This window comes from Ursus maritimus, unplaced genomic scaffold, assembly GCF_017311325.1.
Source record: "Ursus maritimus isolate PB19 unplaced genomic scaffold, ASM1731132v1 scaffold_32, whole genome shotgun sequence".
In the NCBI taxonomy this organism is placed as follows: domain Eukaryota; kingdom Metazoa; phylum Chordata; class Mammalia; order Carnivora; family Ursidae; genus Ursus; species Ursus maritimus.
Genome location: NW_024425786.1, coordinates 19,100,226 through 19,119,655, shown reverse-complemented (window position 1 = coordinate 19,119,655; position 19,430 = coordinate 19,100,226). Strand labels below are relative to the sequence as shown.

The following is a 19,430-nucleotide window of genomic DNA, read 5'->3' as shown; positions in this document are numbered from 1 at the left end:
GTCTATAACTGTGAAATGATTAGTGGCACTTGACACCTGGTCTTGCAAAGGGCAGTTTAGGGCAGTGGTTAAGAAGGCAAACTGAAGAGGGGAGGGGGGGTGGGGGAATGGGATAGACCGGTGATGGGTAGTAAGGAGGGCACGTATTGCATGGTGCACTGGGTGTTATACGCAACTAATGAATCATCGAGCCTTACATCGGAAACCGGGGATGTACTGTATGGTGACTAACATAATATAATAAAAAATCATTAATAAAAAAAAAAAAAAAAGAAGGCAAACTGAGTCCAGACCGTGCCTCTGCCACTTCCTAGCTAGGTGGGTGGGCATCTCCATGCCTCAGTTCCTTATCTGCAAAATGGGAATAACGGTAGTACCTACTCCCAGGGTGTTACGAAGCATAAATGAGTCAGTTATACATAAAGTGCTTAAATCGGAGTCTGGCACATAGCAAGCACTGTGTAAGCATTTGCTGTGATTTGTTTTCCTTTTGATAATTGCCACCATACCATGGAGTTCCTGGGGGCAGGATCAAATCTTTTTCCTCTCTGCCCTCCCCTGGACCCAGCACAGGGCCTGAGGCAGAGGAGGGGCTCAGTGTTTGCTAAGTGAGCAAGTGAGTGAATGAATATGCATTATATGGTGCATTATATAACCTGTACAGGGGGAGTAGACGGGGAGTAGACAGGGTGGGGGGTGCAGTAAGGAGGCCCCCTGGAGGTGGCAGTTTGAACTGGCCCTAAAGGATTTCAGTGGAGGGGAGGGAGGTTGGAAGAGGTTGTGGTGTTTGGCGTAGGTGGGAAATAAGGGTAGGAGCAGGGTCTTGAATGCCAGGGTGAAGGGTTAGATTTGATTTCTTTGGAATTAGCAGCCGTGGTGGGGGTGGAAAGTCTGGAGGAGGGATCTTTTGAGTCGAGGTGTGGCTGAGGGAAAGGGCTGTTTTTATTGAATCCGTTGTTACTGGGGACTTTCAGGGGAAAAAAGTGGCTTTTTTGGGGGGGCACCTTTGAAGTTGGGGAGTTCAAGGGTATGAAGTGTTATCGGGATGCTGTTACGCTCTTTGGTTTAACAAACATTGAGTGCCCGCCACCCGCTAAGCATCACAGGTTCACAAAACAGTGAGACTAACTGCCTACCCTTCATGAGCTCACATTAACGATTTTAATGCCCATAAGAAATGTTATAATGGTTAAAAGATGGGTATCTTATGGTAGGCACTCAAGTAGAGAGGTCATCATCAGAAGTTCAGGGGACCAGGGAAAGTATCACGGAAGAAACGGGTTTTGAGGGATGATTAGGAGTTTACCAGATAGGCAAGATGAGGAGACTGTCTCAGGCAGAGGGAACAGCTTGTGTAAACCTCAGGACGTGTGAAACAGGCTCAGGGGTGTGGCGAGGCTGTGGCTGGGTTGGAAGTGCATTGTGGCTGAGCAATAGGGCAGGAAGAGGTAGCAGGGACCAGATCCTGGAGGCTGATGGAGGGTCAGTGGGAGACTCTGCCACTCCGAAGGGGCTAAAGGTAGAGGCAGCGGGTCTGTTAGCAAGGTCACCGTCCCCAGCAGGTGAATGCAGATGGCGACATGAACACAGGAGAAAGCAGCAGGGGCTGCAGTGTGGACCTGGACTGGAATGGAAGTGGCTGAGGCCGTGAGCCGCCTCCGTTCATTCCTCAAGCATTGATTGAGCACCTACTGCACGCCAGACACTGTTCTAGGCACTTGGGATACATCAGGGTGCAGAAAAGTTGTGGGGGCAGAGCTGCGATCTGGCGTAGGATGACTGTTCTCTCCGGAAACTCAGTGTCGGGATAAAGGGGGCGGGAAGGAGGGAGTAAGAACTGGGCTCCAGAGCCTCCAAGCTGCTGCTCATGGTGGGCCAGGGTCCCCTGACTTCGCTCTCTGGCCTCTCTCCCAGCTACCTGTCTGGCCCACAGCCATGGCCACGATGGTGGCCCAGAAGCTCAGCCATCTCCTGCCCGCTTTGCGGCAGGCCCACCGGGAGCCGCAGCCCTCGGGGCAGCCAGAGCCTGTCTTCACGGTGGACCGAGCTGAGGTGCCACCCCTCTTCTGGAAGCCGTACATCTACGTGGGCTACCGGCCGCTGCATCAGACGTGGCGCTTCTACTTCCGCACGCTGTTCCAACAGCACAACGAGGCGGTGAACGTCTGGACCCACCTGCTGGCCGCGCTGGTGCTGCTGCTGCGGCTGGCCGCCTTCGCGGGGACCGTGGACTTCTGGGGAGACCCCCACGCCCTGCCCCTCTTCATCATCGTCCTTGCCTCCTTCACCTACCTGTCCCTCAGCGCCCTGGCCCACCTCCTGCAGGCCAAGTCCGAGTTCTGGCACTACAGCTTCTTCTTCCTGGACTACGTGGGCGTGGCTGTGTACCAGTTCGGCAGCGCCCTGGTGCACTTCTACTACGCCATCGAGCCCGCCTGGCACGCGCGGGTGCAGACCGTCTTCCTGCCCGCCGCCGCCTTTCTCGCCTGGCTGTCTTGCACCGGCTCCTGCTACAACAAGTACAGCCAGAAGCCTGGCCTGCTGGGCCGCACCTGCCAGGAGTTGCCGTCGGCACTGGCCTACGCGCTGGACATCAGCCCCGTGGTGCACCGCATCCTGGTGGCCCCCGACCCGACCGCTGATGACCCCGCTCTTCTCTACCACAAGTGCCAGGTGGTCTTCTTCCTGCTGGCCGCTGCTTTCTTCTCAGCCTTCGTGCCCGAGCGCTGGTTTCCCGGCAGCTGCCACCTCTTCGGGCAGGGCCACCAGCTCTTCCACGTGTTCTTGGTGCTGTGCACGCTGGCTCAGCTGGAGGCCGTGGCCCTGGACTACGAGGCCCGGCGGCCCATCTATGAGCCTCTGCACACCCGCTGGCCCCACAACTTCTCTGGCCTCTTCCTGCTCACCGTGGGCAGCAGTGTGCTGACAGCGTTCCTCCTGAGCCAGCTGGTGCGGCGCAAACTCCACCGGAAGACCCAGTGAAGGGGGGGTTGGGGGGTGGCGGCTGGGAGGGAGGGAGGGAGGGAGGGGAAGTGGGAGCCCCGGGGTCCGGGCTTGGCTCCAGAGGGGAACAAGGCCTGGTAAAGTTGTTTGTGTCTGGCCCGCGGTGACTTTCTGTGAATGCCTCAGCTGCCAGAGGTGGTACCCGCCAGTCCTCGGATTTGGGGATTTGGCCGGGAGCTGCTGGGGTCCACTCCGGGGTCTGCCCCAGCCCCCTGCCCTGGGAGAGGAAGAGATAAAGATGCGGGCCAACCCAGCTTGCCTCTCCCCATTGCCTCTCACTAGGGGTGAGGATCGGGGCTCACTGGGGCCAGGGCCCTGGTTGGGAGCTTCCAGGTTATCTGAGAGAGGGTGAAGGTAGAATTTAGGCCAGAGGCAGAAGAGGCTTCAGCAGCCCCGCCTCTACCCAGATTTCATTGGGGGGGAAGGGGCAGGCCCCAAAGGTATGTAGGGTCTTACCATTCCTTGAGCTCCAGCCTGGAGTTTTGGACTTCCAGGGAGTCTTCAAAGGTAGAAGATTGTGCTAGGTAGAAATGGATCCCACCCAGTGCCCATACCTCCTCAGTCACCGTCCCACAGAGGGAGCCCCAGCTTTTCTAGCTCTGGTTCTGTATCCAACACATCCTGTTCCCAGCCTCTCTCCTGCTTTCCTTGTTCATGATTCAGTTATCCATTCAGTATTTCCTGGGCCTCTGCTCAGAGGCAGGCTACCAGCTGGGTGCTGTGGATCATGCACACACGCAGGATGATGAGAGCTCTGATACTCGAATGACCTGTCAAGGACGCACGGAGGAGGACTAGTCAGTGCTGCCTGCCACCCTCACGGTCTTGGGTTGGGAGGGGTGAAGAGGAGTTTGCAGATGAAGAAGGGCATTCCAGGCAGAGAGAAAAGCCTCGACAAAGGCCAAAGAGGTACTGAAGGGAGTTCAGCAGGGCTGGAGGTAGGGGTAGTCTGGACTCTGATATACCCTGGAGACAATAAAGTGACTGATAACAGCAGCCTCTCTGCTTTTTGCCTCCTGTCTCAGGAACAGGGCCCATGGACCTGCTCAGCATGTTGAGGAGGTTTTCCAGGGGAAGCTGGGGCCCCCAGGGGTGGGAACAGGGAGGAGGAAGGCAGTTTGTGTTTTTTTGTTGCCTGGGGGTGGTTTGGGGGCCTTGTACACTCTATTTATGAACTTTTTCTTTTTGGCAGGGAATGGAGGGCAGTTTTATTACTAAATAAGTTTTAGAAGTTAAAGGAATGTGGGGCGCCTGGGTGGCACAGCGGCGCCTGCCTTCGGCTCAGGGCGTGATCCCGGCGTTCCGGGATCGAGCCCCACATCAGGCTCTTCTGCTATGAGCCTGCTTCTTCCTCTCCCACTCCCCCTGCTTGTGTTCCCTCTCTCGCTGGCTGTCTCTATCTCTGTCAAATAAATAAATAAAATCTTAAAAAAAAAAAAAAGAAGTTAAAGGAATGTGTAAAATTTTACATAATCCCACTTTATAATTTGACAAATTTTTCATTTTTTGGTCTATCCTTCAATCAAGAAGGATTTTATATGTTAACTTTTATAATACTGCTTTTCCACAGTACATAAGCAATGTATGTACAGTGAAGGAAAATTAGGAAGTACTGATAAGGAGAAAACCCCAAGTGAATAAAAAATATCGCACTGCTGGGCACCTGGGTGGCTCAGTCGGGTAAGCATATGGCTTTAGCTCAGGCCATGATCCCAGAGTCCTGGGTTGAGTCCCGCATGGGGCTCCCTGCTCAGTGGGGAGTCTGCTCCAACCCCTGCATGTGCGCTTTCTCTCTGACAAATAAATAAAATCTTAAAAAAATGTCACTCTACTGCTAAAATATCCTGTTTATAGGGGCGCCTGGGTGACTCAGTCGGTTAAGCATGTTGGACTCTTGACTTCAGCTCAGGTCGTAATCTCAGTGTTGTGAGATCCAGCACCACGAGGGGCTCCAGGCTCAGCAGGGAGTATGCTTGAGAGTCTCCCTTGGCCCCTTCCCCCACTCTCTTTCTCTCTCTAAAATAAGTAAATCTTTAAAAAAATATCCAGTTTACATATATATAATTTATATACATATATAAAGAACATCTGTGGGGACTGTGGTTAGGGATGGAAGGAGGAGTGGGATGCCAGCACTTTTGTATTTCTGAGGAGCTTTCACAATCTGCCAAGTGCTTTCACAAACCTTACCTCACTTGACCCTCTTTAAAATCCAAGGTCACATTTAAGCTGTGAAGGCAGGACTGGGAGAGAGCTCTGGGAGCTGACAAGCTGGGGCTCCAAATTTTTAGCTTTCATTTTTTAACCTTTTTATTTTCATTTTTTAAAAAGATTTTATTTATTTGACAGTGAGAGAACACAAGCAGGGGGAGCAGCAGGCAGAGGGAGAAGCAGGCTCCGGGCTGAGCAGGGAGCCGAACGTAGGGCTGGATCCCAGTACCCCGGGATCATGACCTGAGCTGAAGGCAGACACTTAACCGACTGAGCAACTCAGGTGTCCCCACCCCCCCTTTTAAGATTTTATTTATTTGAGAGAACGAGCGGGAAGAGGGGCAGAAGGAGAGGAAGAAGCAGACTCCCCGCTCCATTCCAGGACCTGGAATCGTGATCCGGGCGGAAGGCAGATCTTTAACCCGCTGAGCCACCCAGGGGCCCCCTTTTCAAGGTTTTTCTGAATCCTCTCCCATGTGGTTTCATAGTTATGCTTAGATTTTTTTTTTTTTGAATTTCAAAAGTAATTCATAAACTCGAGTGTAGGGTAACCACTTAGGGTAGTGCTGGGGACAGCGGCTTTGGAGCTGGCGGACCGCAGCCTGGGCTCCACCCTTCCTTTTGGGATGACTGAGAGGATACAGCTGTGAGACTGGAAAACCCTGAGCCTGGGGTAGTTATGTTTACAGCAAGAAAGTGCAAATAACTTAGCGGAAAAAAAATTCATATTCCTTGTGCAATGTTCGGAACACGTTCACACAGTCTAGTCGCGGGACAGCGACTCTGGAATTAGAAGATCACAAGGGACTTGAAGGCCTTAGTAAACCGAAAACTGCTCCACCCACCAGACGACCCTGTGAAGCCAGGGGCGGAGAGTAAGGGGCGGGGCTTGGGCTCGGGCGGGGCTGATGCTGGGGCGGTGCCTGCGTCGGCGGCCGCGGCGTAGCTCCGCCCCCGGCGTTGGCGCGAGATCCGAACGTCCGTGAAGGCCGTTACAGCCCTTCCGTGAGGCGGCGGGAACCGGAGCCAGGCGTCTTGTTGGCTGGGTGTCGGCAGCGGCCATGAGGCGGAGTGGCCCAGAGGAGGAGGCCTGCGGCGTGTGGCTGGACGCGGCGGCGCTGAAGCGGCGGAGAGTGCAGGTGGGACGTGGGGGCGTGAGAGGGTGTTGGACGAGGGGTTAGGGGCCTGGAGGCGTGAGAAGGGAGGTGGTGGAGGTCAAGTCGGAATTCTGAGGCTAAAGGGATTGGAGCCTGCACAAGGGTGACAAATGGGGTTTGGGAAGAGTGGAGAGGAAATGGGAGGAAGGCAAGCAGGCTGTGGATGGGTAAGGAAGAGACTGGGACAATAAGGTTTCGAGGTGTGGGGAGAGGGTGGAGAGAAAATTTGCTGTGAGGAGTGTTGTTTTTGTTTTTTAATTGAACTAACTTGATATTCAGTATCCAGTTAGTTTCAGGTGCACGTCATAGTGATTCGATATTTTTATACATTAAGAAATGAGCCACAGGATAAGTCTGTTGCCATGGTCACCGTACAAAGTTACTGCTGACTATATTCCCTACGCAGTGCTTAATAACCTCTCCATGACTTATTTATTTAATCAGGAAGTTTGTGCCTCTTAATTCTCTTCACCTGTTTCTTCCGCTCCCCAGGCCCTCCCCCCTCTGGTAAGTGACTGTTTCCTATACCTGTGAGTCTTTTTCTGTTTTGTTATTTCGATTCCACATACAGGAGAAGTTGTACATATTTGGCTTTTTCTTTATGACTTATTTCACTTAGCATAATACCCACTAGGTCCATCCATGCTGTCGAGAATGGCAAGATTTCATTCTTTATGGCTGTGTAATATTTCATAGTTTATATTTATCACATCTATCTTTACCCATTCATCTATTGATGGACACTTGGGTTGTGTCCGTATCTTGGCTATTGTAAATAATACTGCAGTGAATATAGGGATGCATGTATTTCTTTCATTTGGTGTTTTCATTCTCTTCAGATAAATACCCAGAAGTGGACTTACAGGATTGTAATTCTTTTAATTTTTTGAGGATCTTCCGTATTGTTTTCCATAGCAACTGCACCAATTTACATTCCCAGCAACAGTGTAGGAGAGTTCCTTTTTCTCCACATCCTCTCCACGCTTTCTCCACATCCTCTCCAACACTTGTTATTTTTTGTCTTTTTTTATTTTTGATAATAGCTGTTCCAACAGGTGTGAGGTAATATCTTATTATGGCTTTGATTTTCATTTTCCTGATGGTTAATTAGTGACGTTGAGCACCTTCTCGTGTGTCTGTTGGCCAGCTGTATGTTGTCTTTGGAAATCTGTCTTTTCAAGTCCCCTGCCCATTTTTTCATAGTTTTTTTTTATATTGTGTAACTATATATTTTGGCTGTTAATCCTTTATCAGATGTGTGATTTGCAAATATCTTCTCCCATTCAGTAGGTTGCCTTTCTGTTTTGTTGATGGTTTCCTTCACTCTGCAAAAGCTTTTTAGTTTAATGTAATCGTATTTAGTTAGTTATTTTTTTTTATTTTTTTTATTTTTTAGCTTTTGTTGCCCTTGTCTGAGGAGATTGGTTCAAAGCAATACTGCTAAGACTGATGTCAAAGAGCTTACTGCCCGTCTTTTCTTCTAGGAGTTTTATGGCTTCAGGTCTTAACATTCAAGTCTTTAATCTATTTGAATTTATTTTTATATATGATGTAAGATAGTGGTCCAGTTTCTTTCCTTTGCATGTAGCTTGTCCGGTTTTCCCAGCACCATTTATTGAAGAGACTGTCTTTTCCCCATTGTACATTCTTGTCTCCTTTGTAGTAGATTGATTGACCATATACGTGTGGGTTTATTTATGGGCTTTCTATTCTATTCTATTGATCTATGTCTGTGTCTGTCATTGTGTCAGTACCATACTGTTTTGATTACTGTAGCTTCGTAGTATAATTTGAAATCAGGGAGCATGATATTTACAGCTTTGATCTTCTTTCTCAAGATTGCTTAGTCTATTTGGGGTTCCATACAGATTTTAGGATTATTTTTTTCTAGGTTTGTGGAAAGTGGTATTTTCATGAATTGTATTGAATTTATAGATTGCTTTGGGCAGTATGGATATTTTAACAATATTAATTCTTTCAGTCCATGAGCAGAATATATCTTCCCATTTATTTGTATCATCTTCAGTTTATTTCATCCATGTCCTACAGTTTTCAGAGTACAAGTTTTCACCTCTTTGATTAAATTTATTCCTAGATATTCTTTTTGATGCAGCTGTAAGTGGGATTATTTTCTTAATTTCTCTTTCTGATAGCTCATTATTAGCGTGCAAAAATGCAATTGTAGTTGAATAGCTGTCTATGGTGATAGCTCCCTTCCTGGAGCAGGTCCTCTAAATTCTTTTAGGTGGTGGGGGAAAGTCAGCAGTTATTCCTGAGCCTTCTGTTCCTTAAAAATAATCAGCCTAAAATAATACATATGTCAAAGAGACACATTTTGGGGTGGCAAATTTTGCTCCCCTACAGAGGCTACAACCTCCTGAACAAAGTAATTGAGGGCTGTTAAAAAACATCTTACAACTAAAGTCATTTTTTGAGAAATAACAAATGAACCACCTGTTACTTAAAAAAATTTTTTTTTTTTTTTTTTTTACTTAAAAATGTTTTTGGGGTAAGTACATTCATCTGGTATATAATTTAAAATGTATGGCAGCGATAGCGAAATATCTCCCTAATACTTTTAACCATCCGTGGCCTATCTCAAAGGCCACAACTTTCTTACACATCCTTCCAGAGATATTCTGTATATGTACAAGCAAACAGTATCTATTCTTTCTTGTAAATAGTAGCATATTCCACATTATTTTGTAACTTGCATTTTCTCACTTATTGCATCTTATGTATCATTTCATATGCATCCACAAAGAGCTGCTTTATTCTTTTTTTTTTTTTTAAAGACTTTATTTATTTGAGAGAGAGCAAGAGAGAAAGAGAACAAGTGGGGGAGAGAGGGAGAGGGAGAAGCAGACACCCCCCGCCCCCAGCACTGAGCAGGGAGTTGCTTTATTTTTTTTAAAGACTAGATAGTATTCCATTATATGGAATAGTATCCATTATATGCAATAGTATTGCCTTAGTCTACTCAAGCTGACAGTAACAAAATACTATAGACTGGGTGGCTTAAACAACAGAATCCATTTTCTCACAGTTTTGGAAGCTGGAAAATCAGAGTGCTAGAGTGGTCAAATTCTAGTAAGGACTTTCTTCTTGGCTTGCAGACAATGAGCTGCCTTCTCCCCATGTACTCACATGGCCTTTTCTTGGTACGTGTGTGTGGTGAGAAATTTGCGTTAAAAATTTTGGGAGCAGGCACCTGGGTGGCACAGGGGGTTAAGCATCTGACTCAGTTTCGGTTCAGGTCATGATCTCAGGGTTGTGAAATTGAGCCCTATGTCAGGCTCCTCGCTCAGAGTGGAGTCTGCTTAAGATTCTCTCTCCCTCTCCCCCTCCCTGTCATGCCTCTCTCTCTCAAATGAATAAATCTTTAAAAAAAATTTTTTTTAACTTGGTTAAAAACTGGTTCTTTGACTTTTTAAGACTTCCAGCCCAGAGCAGAGTACTAAAGATTCCCTTTCACAGGATGTAGAAACCTGCCTTTTCCTAGAGTAGCTATCAAATAGGCACACGTTTGTTTGAGTTTTTGTGTCAGTCATTAATAGGCAGTTGCTAGTGGCCAGTTTTTTAGAAAATATGCCCTTTCTCACTTGATCCCTAAACAGAACTGTCTGCTGTTTTGGGGCAACTAATGGGGTGGTTTGTAGTCTAGCCAGAAAATAGATGCCTATGTTTGGAGTGAGTTTGCTTCTCTCTTGGTCCCACAGACCAAAAGGCATAACAGGCTTGGCCTCATTACCTAGGCCTTGGTATGGGGGGTACTGTATTTGTAATAGTAACGTATGAGTAATATATGTTTGTAAAAAATAAAATAAAATAAAATCAGTGTAGAATTGTATTAAGTAAAAAACAGAAAGCTTCACTGGTGGTACCTACTTTTAACAATTTGGTATCCTTTGAAGCATTTTCAATGTGTACAAATATATCTGTTTCCCCCACGAATGATATTATTTCAAACATATTCTGTATTTCACCTTTCACTAAATATATGATGGAGAACTTTCCATGTGAGATATGAGTTTTAGTATGAATTTTTGAAAGGGCCATTTTAATTTACATGATTTTCAAATTTTGTACTTTAACTTTGCTACCTCTTTAAGAAGTATTTCTGAGAGGTTTTTCTACACAATAAAGAGGTAAAAAGATTTATGTATGTGTTTTGTATGCTTGCTGTCTCTTAGGTATATTATATTTAAAATGTCATTATAACTCAAAAATAATTTTTGTTTCTTTTTCACTTGTAATGCAGTTTAGTTTCTTACCCTTGAAATATATGTACCAGAGAAGGAGAAGTAGGCCTAACTAAGAAGGGGACAGAAATGCGAAGATAACAAATCTTGGCTGAGTCATCACTGGTCCCTGAGGGCCTTGGCGGAACAGAGTGCCACTGTGACATTCTGCAGCTTCACTAACATTCAGCCCATCAGCAGATTCTCTGGACTCTGCCTTCATATGTGTTCAGAATCTCATAATTTCCTACTGTTTCTACCACTGCTCCCTGACCCAGAATGAGAGTGACCCTTTGCTCACTGTTAATTTTAAAACCATCTAGTGGTTTCCTATCTTCTAAAACCAAAATCTCTGAGGCCTACAAGGCACGATTTGGCCATGTATATTTGCCCTCTCATACGTTTTAGGCCTCATCTACTACTCTTTTCTCTGCCTCACTCTGCTCTAGTCATACTGGCCTTCTTGCTGGCCTTTAAGCCAGGTACACCTCTGCAGGGACTTTTGTACACCTTGCTTGAAATGCATAGGGATTAAGATGCCGCATAGCTTTGCTCTTTCATTTGTTCGTTTGTCACTTTATCATTGAGTCCATTTCTTAACCACCATAAAATAGCCTTTCCCTTATCCCGTACTCCCTAACACTTTAGTTTTGCTTTTTCTCCATAGCCCTTTTACCATTAGATACACTTCATACTGTGTATTTACTTGTTTGTTTATGATCTTCCCCTACTAGAATGAAAGTTCCATTAGGCAGTCTTTCAAACAGTGGCACATGGTAGGTACTCAGTACAAATTAATTGAATGAATGAATTAATCCATCTGAAATTTGCTTTCAGAAAACCTTTTAGATATGGTCATAGTTGCTCCTTCTGTCTTTCTGTGATAAGAAGGTAAGTGGGAGGACTTTGAGTTTTTTAGAGTGAAGATGGACGGGAGATGACCTCTAGTAAACTGGCAGTTAAAGTATATACATATAAACAGGGGCACCTGGGTGTCTCGGTTGAGCCTCCAACTCTTCGTTTCGGCTCAGGTCATAATCTCAGGGTTGTGAGATTAAGCCCTGCATCGGGCTCTGTGCTCAGCAGACAGTCTGCTTGAGATTCTCTCTCTTCCCTGCCCCCCCCCCCGACTCTCTAATAAATAAATCTTAAAAAAAAAAAAAAAAAGTGTGTACCTAACAACCAAAAAAACCCCCTCTGTGACACTACTGAAATGATAAAAAAAAGAAAAACGAATAGAGGAGAACAGTATGTCACTGAAACTGAACAGGCTCAGTAATGATACTAAGTATCATCACTGCTGGGGTCGGTGCTGTGAGACTGATGAGGGTCTGTAAATGTAACTTAACAAATGTTTATCTGTATGGTCTTTATGTAATGGCTTATGGTTTGTAAAACTTCTTTTACATGTATTTCATTTAACTTTCTCAGTAGCTTTGTGAGGGTGGTGAGATTATCTCCATTTTGCAGATGAAGAAATTGAAGGTCAGACAGAGATTTGCTTTAGATCACATCAGAGTAAGTGTAGCTGTAAGGCTTGATTTCAGGTCTCCTAACTCTTGGTCCAGTGTGTTTTTTTCATAACGTGTAAGGTGTCCTCAGATGATAAAAAGGTGAATCCTGAATAAGATAGTTCTAACCCTGGCAGCATGGAATATGATCGGTACACAAATAACTGTCAGACAGGAGGGGCCTTAGAGGCATAAGGAAATTCTAAGCACTTAGAGAAAGAAGAGATTACATTTTATTATGGGTGAAGGGGTGGTGGTTTTAAGATACGTCCACAAATTCTTTGATACCTCTCTCTTTAAAAGGTGGATGCTAAGTCCCCCCGCCCAGTGTGGGCTGTACTTAGTGACTCTAATGAATAGAGTGTGATGGAAGAGTTCATGTTAGAATTCTGAGGTTAGATCATCAACAGCATTGCAGCGTCAGCCGCCGTCTCTCCTTAGGGGAAGTCAGCTGTCATGTTGTGCAGACATGCGGGCAGCTCTGTGGAGACATTCGCATGGCGAGGAACCTGACTGTGTTTGCTAACAGTTGTGTGAGGGAGCCACCTTGAAAGTGTATACTGCAACCTTGGCTGATACCTTAAATGTGACCTAATGAGACTGAGTCAGAACCACCCAGATAGGCTGCTCTCAAATTCCTGATGCACAGAAGTTGTGAGATAATAAATGTTGTTTTAAGCTGCTAAATTTTGTGGCAGTTTGTTAATGCAGCAGTAGAAAGCTAATACAGATTTTGGTTTTGGCAAGTGGAGTACTACCTAACAAAAACCTAAAATGGGGAGTGGCTTTGGCATGGGGCAACGGGTGGCAGCTGGAAGGACTTTGAAGAGAGTGCTAGTGAAAACTTGAAGAGCTTGTAAGAAACTATTTCTAGAACTAGGATGGCCTTTGAGGAGACTGGGTGAGGGTTTAAAGGAAAGTGAGGATAATCTTACTGGAAGTAGAGGAAAGGGAATCCTTGTTATGTGGTGACAGAAAGTTTCCTACAACCACTGTTGGCTGTTGTAAGGTGGAAGATGGAGAATGTACCTAAGGAACTAGGTGATGTGATATAGCTAAGGAGATTTCCAGGCAGTGTTGAAGGGCTACCTGTTTCTTCTTGCTGGTTATTGCAAAGCGCCAGAGGAGAGAGAGAGAGAGAAGCTAAAGGAAGGCCAGCTAAACAAAAAGGAGCCTAGACTTGCTGGTTTTGAAAATTCTCAGCCTCTTCAGGTGGTACACAGTGAACTTTTCTTTGCAGGAAGTTTTTAAATTGCTAATTTAATCTCTTTACTTGTTATAGGTCCATTCAGATACACATGTATCATGGAAAGATCATCATCATTAGTCACTGGGGAAATGCAAATCAAAACCACAAGGAGATACCACTTCACACCCACTAGGATGGCTATAATCAAAAAGACAGATAATACCAAGTGTTGACAAGCATATAGAGAAATTGGAACCCTCATATATCACTGGTGCTTGCATAAAATGGTACAGGCAGTTTGCAGAACAGTTTGGCAGTTCCTCAAAATGTTCAGCATAGTTATCGCATGACCCAGCACTTCTGCTTTTAAGTATAGACCCAAGATACGAAAAGATAGTCCACGCAAAAACTTGTACGCCAGTGAACGAATTTTGAATGTTTGTAGCAGCATTTCTCATAATAGCCAAAGAGTGGAAACAACCAAAATGCCCCCAAATGATGAATGGATAGATAAAATGGTATCTCCAAACAATGGAATATTACTTGCAATAAAAAGGGATTGAAGTATCTGACGTGCTACAACCTGGATGAACCTCCAGAATGAGCTCAGTCACAGAGGACCAGCTATTGTATGTTGTACGAAAGGTCCAGAATAGACTAATCTTTATCTTTTTTTTTTTTTTTTTTTTTAGATTTTATTTATTTATTTGAGAGAGCGAGCATGAATGGGGGTGGAGCAGAGGGAGAGGGAAAAACAGGCTCCCCACTGAGCAGGGAGCCTGATGTGGGACTTGATCTGGGAACTCTGGGATCATGACCTGAGCCAAAGGCAGATGTTTAACCGACTGAGCCACCAGGTGCCCCAGAATTTGTCTAAATTTATAGACAGAAAGTAAATCAGTGGTCTCCTGGGGCTGAGGTGGGGTGGGGTGGGAGTGGGGAATGACTGCTGATGGGTATGAGGTTTCTTTTTGGGACAATGAAAAATGTTCTAAAATTAGATTGTGGTGATGTTTACACAACTCTATACTGAAAAACACTGAACTGTACACTTAAATGGGTAAATTTTATGGTATGTGAATTATTTGTCAGTAAAGCTGTTAAAGACTTTGTGGAAGAGATGGCATTTGAGACCTTAAAGCAAGGGTTGGATCTTGTTGGAAAGCAATGAAGGTGGAGTAGGCATTCTAGAAGCAGTATGAATAGTAGCACAGAGGCAGGAAATACAAGAGATGTTTGTGAAATAAGGAGTGAATTAGGGAGTCCCCAAGACCACCCTCACTTCTCACATCGACTGCAAGTTCAAGGGACCACGCTGAGGTTTGATAATTTGCTGGTAGGACTCACAGAACTCACTGAAGGCTGTTAAACTCATGGTTACAGTTTATTATAGTGAAGAGATACAGATTAAAATCCGCCAAGGCAGATTCTAGAATTCCAAGCTGAATTCAAAGTGGGAAACTTGCAGCGTCCTGTCTGGGCAGCAATATATTAGACAGCCCTAACTGCTTCTGGCAATGATATGTGACAGTACCTACAGAGTATTGCCAACCATCAGCTCACTGAGCCTTGGTGTCCAGTTTTTATTGGGGTTTGGATTGTGTAGACATGGTTGACTACTTATGTGGCTGACCTTAGTTTCTAGCCCCTGTGAAGGTCAAGCTGGTACCACATGGCCCAAAGCTCCCACGTAGATCACATTGTTAGCATAGACTATCTGGTGTGGCCCAAGGCTTCAGGTAAGCAGACACTCCTGTAACGTAGGACATTCCAAGGACTTAGAGATTACCTGCCAGGAGCTAAGGGTTAAAGCCAGACCTTTCTTTGGGTAAGATTCTTTTACTACATAGGAAGTAACTCGGTTTGACTAAAACGTAGGGTAAGTGTAGGGGGGTTGAAGGTGTGATTAGGAGGATAAACTAGTACTGTGTTGTTGGAAATTCATGGAAAGCATTTGACGTAATAAGATTAGCCCAATGGTGGTTATATGAAAGTAAGTGGTACACTGAAAGGTAGGCTAGAGAAATTTAGAGGATATTGCAGAAATTTAGGCAAGAAATAATAAGGGTCTAATCAGGAATAGAAGTTTAAATTATTATTTTTGGTGGATTATTGATATCTATAGTTATATATCTAAAGTATGATTATTATGCTCAAGAAGGACCTATATGTGGGCTTGGCGGGAGTTTGGAGGTCTCTTAAATACATTTTGGGTTAGGTTTTTTTTTTAAGATTTATTTTTAAGTAATCTCTACACCCAATGTGGGGCTCAGACTCACAACCCTGAGATCAGGAGTTGTAAGCCCCACCGACTGAGCCAGCCAGGCATCCCTTAAATATGTCTTTAAACTGTGACTTTGGTCCAGTTATTTGCATCCCTTAGTATTTCTCCTTTTTAAAAGGACCTTTGCATTTTTCCTTTAGTTCCATTGACATTTAGGAGCCAGAAATTGGGACCTGAATAAGTAGATGATTATAGAGAAAAAAGTAAAACCTATATCTTGAAATAGTGTTTGGAAATTGGGAGAATAGATATAATATAGGCTGATTGTGTGTACAGTTGAGCCTTGAACAACTCGGGTTTGAACTGCATGCGCCCACTTATTTGTGGATTTTTTTCAATAAATACAGTACTGTAAACGTATTTTCTCTTCCTACGATTTTCTTAATATTTTCTTTAGCTTACTTTAAGAATACATATAATGTATGAAGTATGTGTTAACTGACTGTTATCACCAAGGCTTTTGGTCAGCAGTAGACTGTTAATAGTTAAGTTTTTGGGGAGTCAAACGTTATACGTGGATTTTCAACTATGCAGGGCGTGGGTGACCCTAACCCTCACATTGTTCAGGGATCACCTGTATATAGTGTGTGTGTGTGTGTACACACACACACACACACACACACACACAAATACTTCTTTTCACAAAGTTGACACCTTCCAGGAGGACTTGGGAATTTGTTCCAGAGTGGAGATTTCTACTCCATCGGATTTTATTTGAGGCATCTACTTTCCAATTTAAGTAAGCTCTTCTTTCTTTCATGGTACGTTTATCTCTGCTATTGAGAGGGCCACATTTAGCCATTGCTGTATTGGAAGTAGTTAAAATCAGGAGGTTTAAACAAATATCCAACCCACAGTCTTATTAGGGCAAAACTGATGGCAAATGTACAAAAACCCTATACTACAGTGATCTCAGACATGTGTGACACCCTTTAAGTGAGGAAAATCTCATCGGCAAGAAATATCCTTTTATGAGACTTACTAATGAAATGCTAAGGGGTGTAGACCTATCAGGTCTCCAGTTTAGGAGTTGTGATACTTGCAAGAAATTGCTTTTTTCTCTTATCCCTATTGAGTTTTCATAGATTTAGATGAAAAATCAGTGCCAAGTGGTTCTAGAGAATATTCTTGCAATAAATTTAGTATTGTTAGATTACTTTGGGAGGAAAACCTTCAGTTTTCAGTGGGTATACCTCTCATGCCATCTGTGCTCTGGACCTTATGTGTGACGTCAGTCACTGGCAGGAGCTCCTCCTCACTTTGATCACAGTACTGGAAAAGCCTTAATGTTTTCTGAGAGCTTTGTTGATGCTGAAAATATAATGAATAGTTATATATATAAAACATAACCAGAATGTGTCCTTCCTATCTGCCTTCTTCCTAAAACATTTTTGAATTGAGTACTTGCTATGTGTATTAAGCTAGTTCTGTGGAGGACAGGATAGAAAGTATGTGAATCAGATGTTGATACCAGGATTTTGTTAGGTAAGTCTTGAAATACCAAGTGATAAATGTCATTTTTTAGAAGGGGAAGGGATCACCTGTGGTTGTGGGAATCAGGAATGCTTGGGGCTAAGCTGAAGTATATGTAGCATTTCAGATGTGGGTGTGAAAAAGGCCCTTCTACAGGAGGCACAGAAATGAGGAAGGCAGAGGCCATAATGGGGACTGGCATGTGGGTGAGTATTTATGCTACAGTATACATGAAGGGGTTTTGGTAATGGAGAAAGGATAACTGGACTCATACTGGTGTGTGCAGTCTGAGAGTCAGTACTTTATGCTGATTGACAGATTTTGAACAAGATGGTATGCTCTCAGTTGTGCTACAAGGTTAATCTAGATATTTGGTGTGGGACTGATTGAAAAGTACTGAATGGGAGCCTATTCCCATTCAGAGACTATTGTAATAGTCTCAGAGTAGGCAAGAGTTTATGAAATCCTGAACTTGGTCAGTGTGTTCCTTGTTTTGCAGGTTTGGAGAGTTTGAAGCAAGTTTTTGTTTTTTTTTTTAAGATTTTATTTATTTATTTGACAGAGACAGCCAGCGAGAGAGGGAACACAAGCAGGGGGAGTGGGAGAGGAAGAAGCAGGCTCAGAGCGGAGGAGCCTGGTGTGGGGCTCGATCCCAGAACACCGGGATCACACCCTGAGCTGAAGGCAGACGCCCAACGACTATGCCACCCAGGCGCCCCTGAAGCAAGTTTTGAATGAATACTTTATTATTACTCATTCAGCAAAGCTGGTTTATGTTGTTGGAGATGATGAGAATCCTGACAGCTTTTTTTTTTTTTTTTTTAAGATTTTATTTATTTGTTAGAGCACAAGCAGGGAGAGGGAGAAGCAGGCTCCCCTGCTGAGTAGGGAGCCCGATGTGGGGTTTGATCCTAGGACCCTGGGATCATGACCTGAGCCAAGGCAGACGCTTAACCAACTGAGCCACCCAGGTTTCCCCTGACAGCTTTTCTTGGTCAGACTTCTTAAACAGTCCTCCTTAGGGCATCCTTATTAGGTGGTGTCCTCCTTTTAGTGTGACTTGATAAAGCATGATAGTGACTGATTGGAAAAGGTTTTCTGAGGAGGAGGATGGGGGACTTGGAGAAGCGGGAAGAGATGAGTATGGAACCTCAGAAGCATAAAAGAAGTAATACAGCAAAAAAAATAAAACACATGCATTCATGTTTTTCAAAGATATGTCAACTTATAAGGATAATGAGATTTCATACATAAATTCAAGGCCAGTGACCATGATGGGAAAAGTAAGTTGGATCAAATTATATGCTAGACTTGAGGGCCGTATGAATCATAAAAAAGGGGAATTAAATTGGTTTGAAAGTAGAAATTTAAGACAAACTTGCAGATAAATTGTCAGAAGAAATAAAGATAGAATGAAGGCTAAACTGAACTTAAATGTCATGGAATTATGAAAACATTTTCTAATAGTAAGGAGGGTGAACTGTATGATCCTAGGTCTGCTTTGATAATAGAGTTGTGACGTTTTAAGAAAGGGCCACACTTTGGGGGTGACTTGCAGCCAAAAGAGGCATTATTCTCTGTGGGAATACATCACAGGGGATCCTTGTGATAGCAAGAAAGCAGGAGCTCTGTGGTTGTAGGAAGTCAGTTTTCCCTTCTACCACTCTGAAAGAAGAGAACTTGATGGGAACATGAATGTGATATACTGAAGCACTAGAGATTCTTTGGTTTTGAGGGAATGTATTTTTTGAAGTTAGATCCTTTGAGGCATTCTTACAGGGTAAGAATTGTTAATACCTAGGTTGTGGCTTACCAAGGTGTTTGGTCCTGTAGGAACCCTATGCTTTTTAGACAGGCTTTCTTATACTGTGTAATATACACACGGGGGCTGCCTTTATTTTGAGGTAAGGATAATCAGCTGAAGGACTGTACCTGGGTCCCTTCAGTTCCAGATGACCTATTCTCACTCAGAGTCTAAACATTCCACTGACATAAGCATAGTTCTTTAAAGCCAAAGTCTTCTAAGGGAGCTATAACTGGGGGGCATTATCACTCTTGACATTGCTCTGACCTAAGTAAGGAATGTCCTACTCTTGCTAAGATGGCCAACTTGGTGAAAAGCTTTATTCCCAGATGTTTTGTTAATTGAGGTCTTACTGTTTTCTGATAATATGTAGTTTGTATAAGTTGTCTTCTTTTTTTTCCTTTTTTTTTTTTTTTTAAAGATTTTCTTTATTTATTTGAGATAGATCGAGAGAGAGCAAGCTCGAGCTTGGGTGGGGAGGACAGAGGGAGAGGGAGAAGCAGACTCCCCGTCAAGCAGAGAGCCTGATGGAGGGCTTGATCCCAGGACTCTGGGGT

The 19,430-nt window shown here is 44.3% G+C and overlaps 2 protein-coding genes across 9 annotated transcripts in view; both read left to right on the top strand.

The window, feature by feature from the left end:
- Nucleotides 1-3,999, top strand: part of PAQR7 (progestin and adipoQ receptor family member 7) — a 41,803-nt gene extending 37,804 nt beyond the window's left edge. For all 6 annotated transcript variants that reach the window (XM_040619031.1, XM_040619029.1, XM_040619028.1 and 3 more), the window contains one exon: nucleotides 1,915-3,999. In XM_040619031.1, coding sequence (XP_040474965.1) covers nucleotides 1,936-2,982 — 1,047 coding nt within the window. In that variant the 5' untranslated portion in view covers nucleotides 1,915-1,935 and the 3' untranslated portion in view covers nucleotides 2,983-3,999. The remainder of the gene's footprint in view (nucleotides 1-1,914) is intronic.
- A 1,541-nt stretch (nucleotides 4,000-5,540) lies between these two features.
- The window catches only part of LOC103666528 (aurora kinase A and ninein interacting protein), a 38,429-nt gene continuing 24,539 nt past the window's right edge, over nucleotides 5,541-19,430 (top strand). For all 3 annotated transcript variants that reach the window (XM_040619021.1, XM_008694579.2, XM_040619020.1), the window contains exon 1: nucleotides 5,541-6,353. In XM_040619021.1, the coding sequence (XP_040474955.1) occupies nucleotides 6,276-6,353 (78 nt within the window). In that variant the 5' untranslated portion in view covers nucleotides 5,541-6,275. The remainder of the gene's footprint in view (nucleotides 6,354-19,430) is intronic.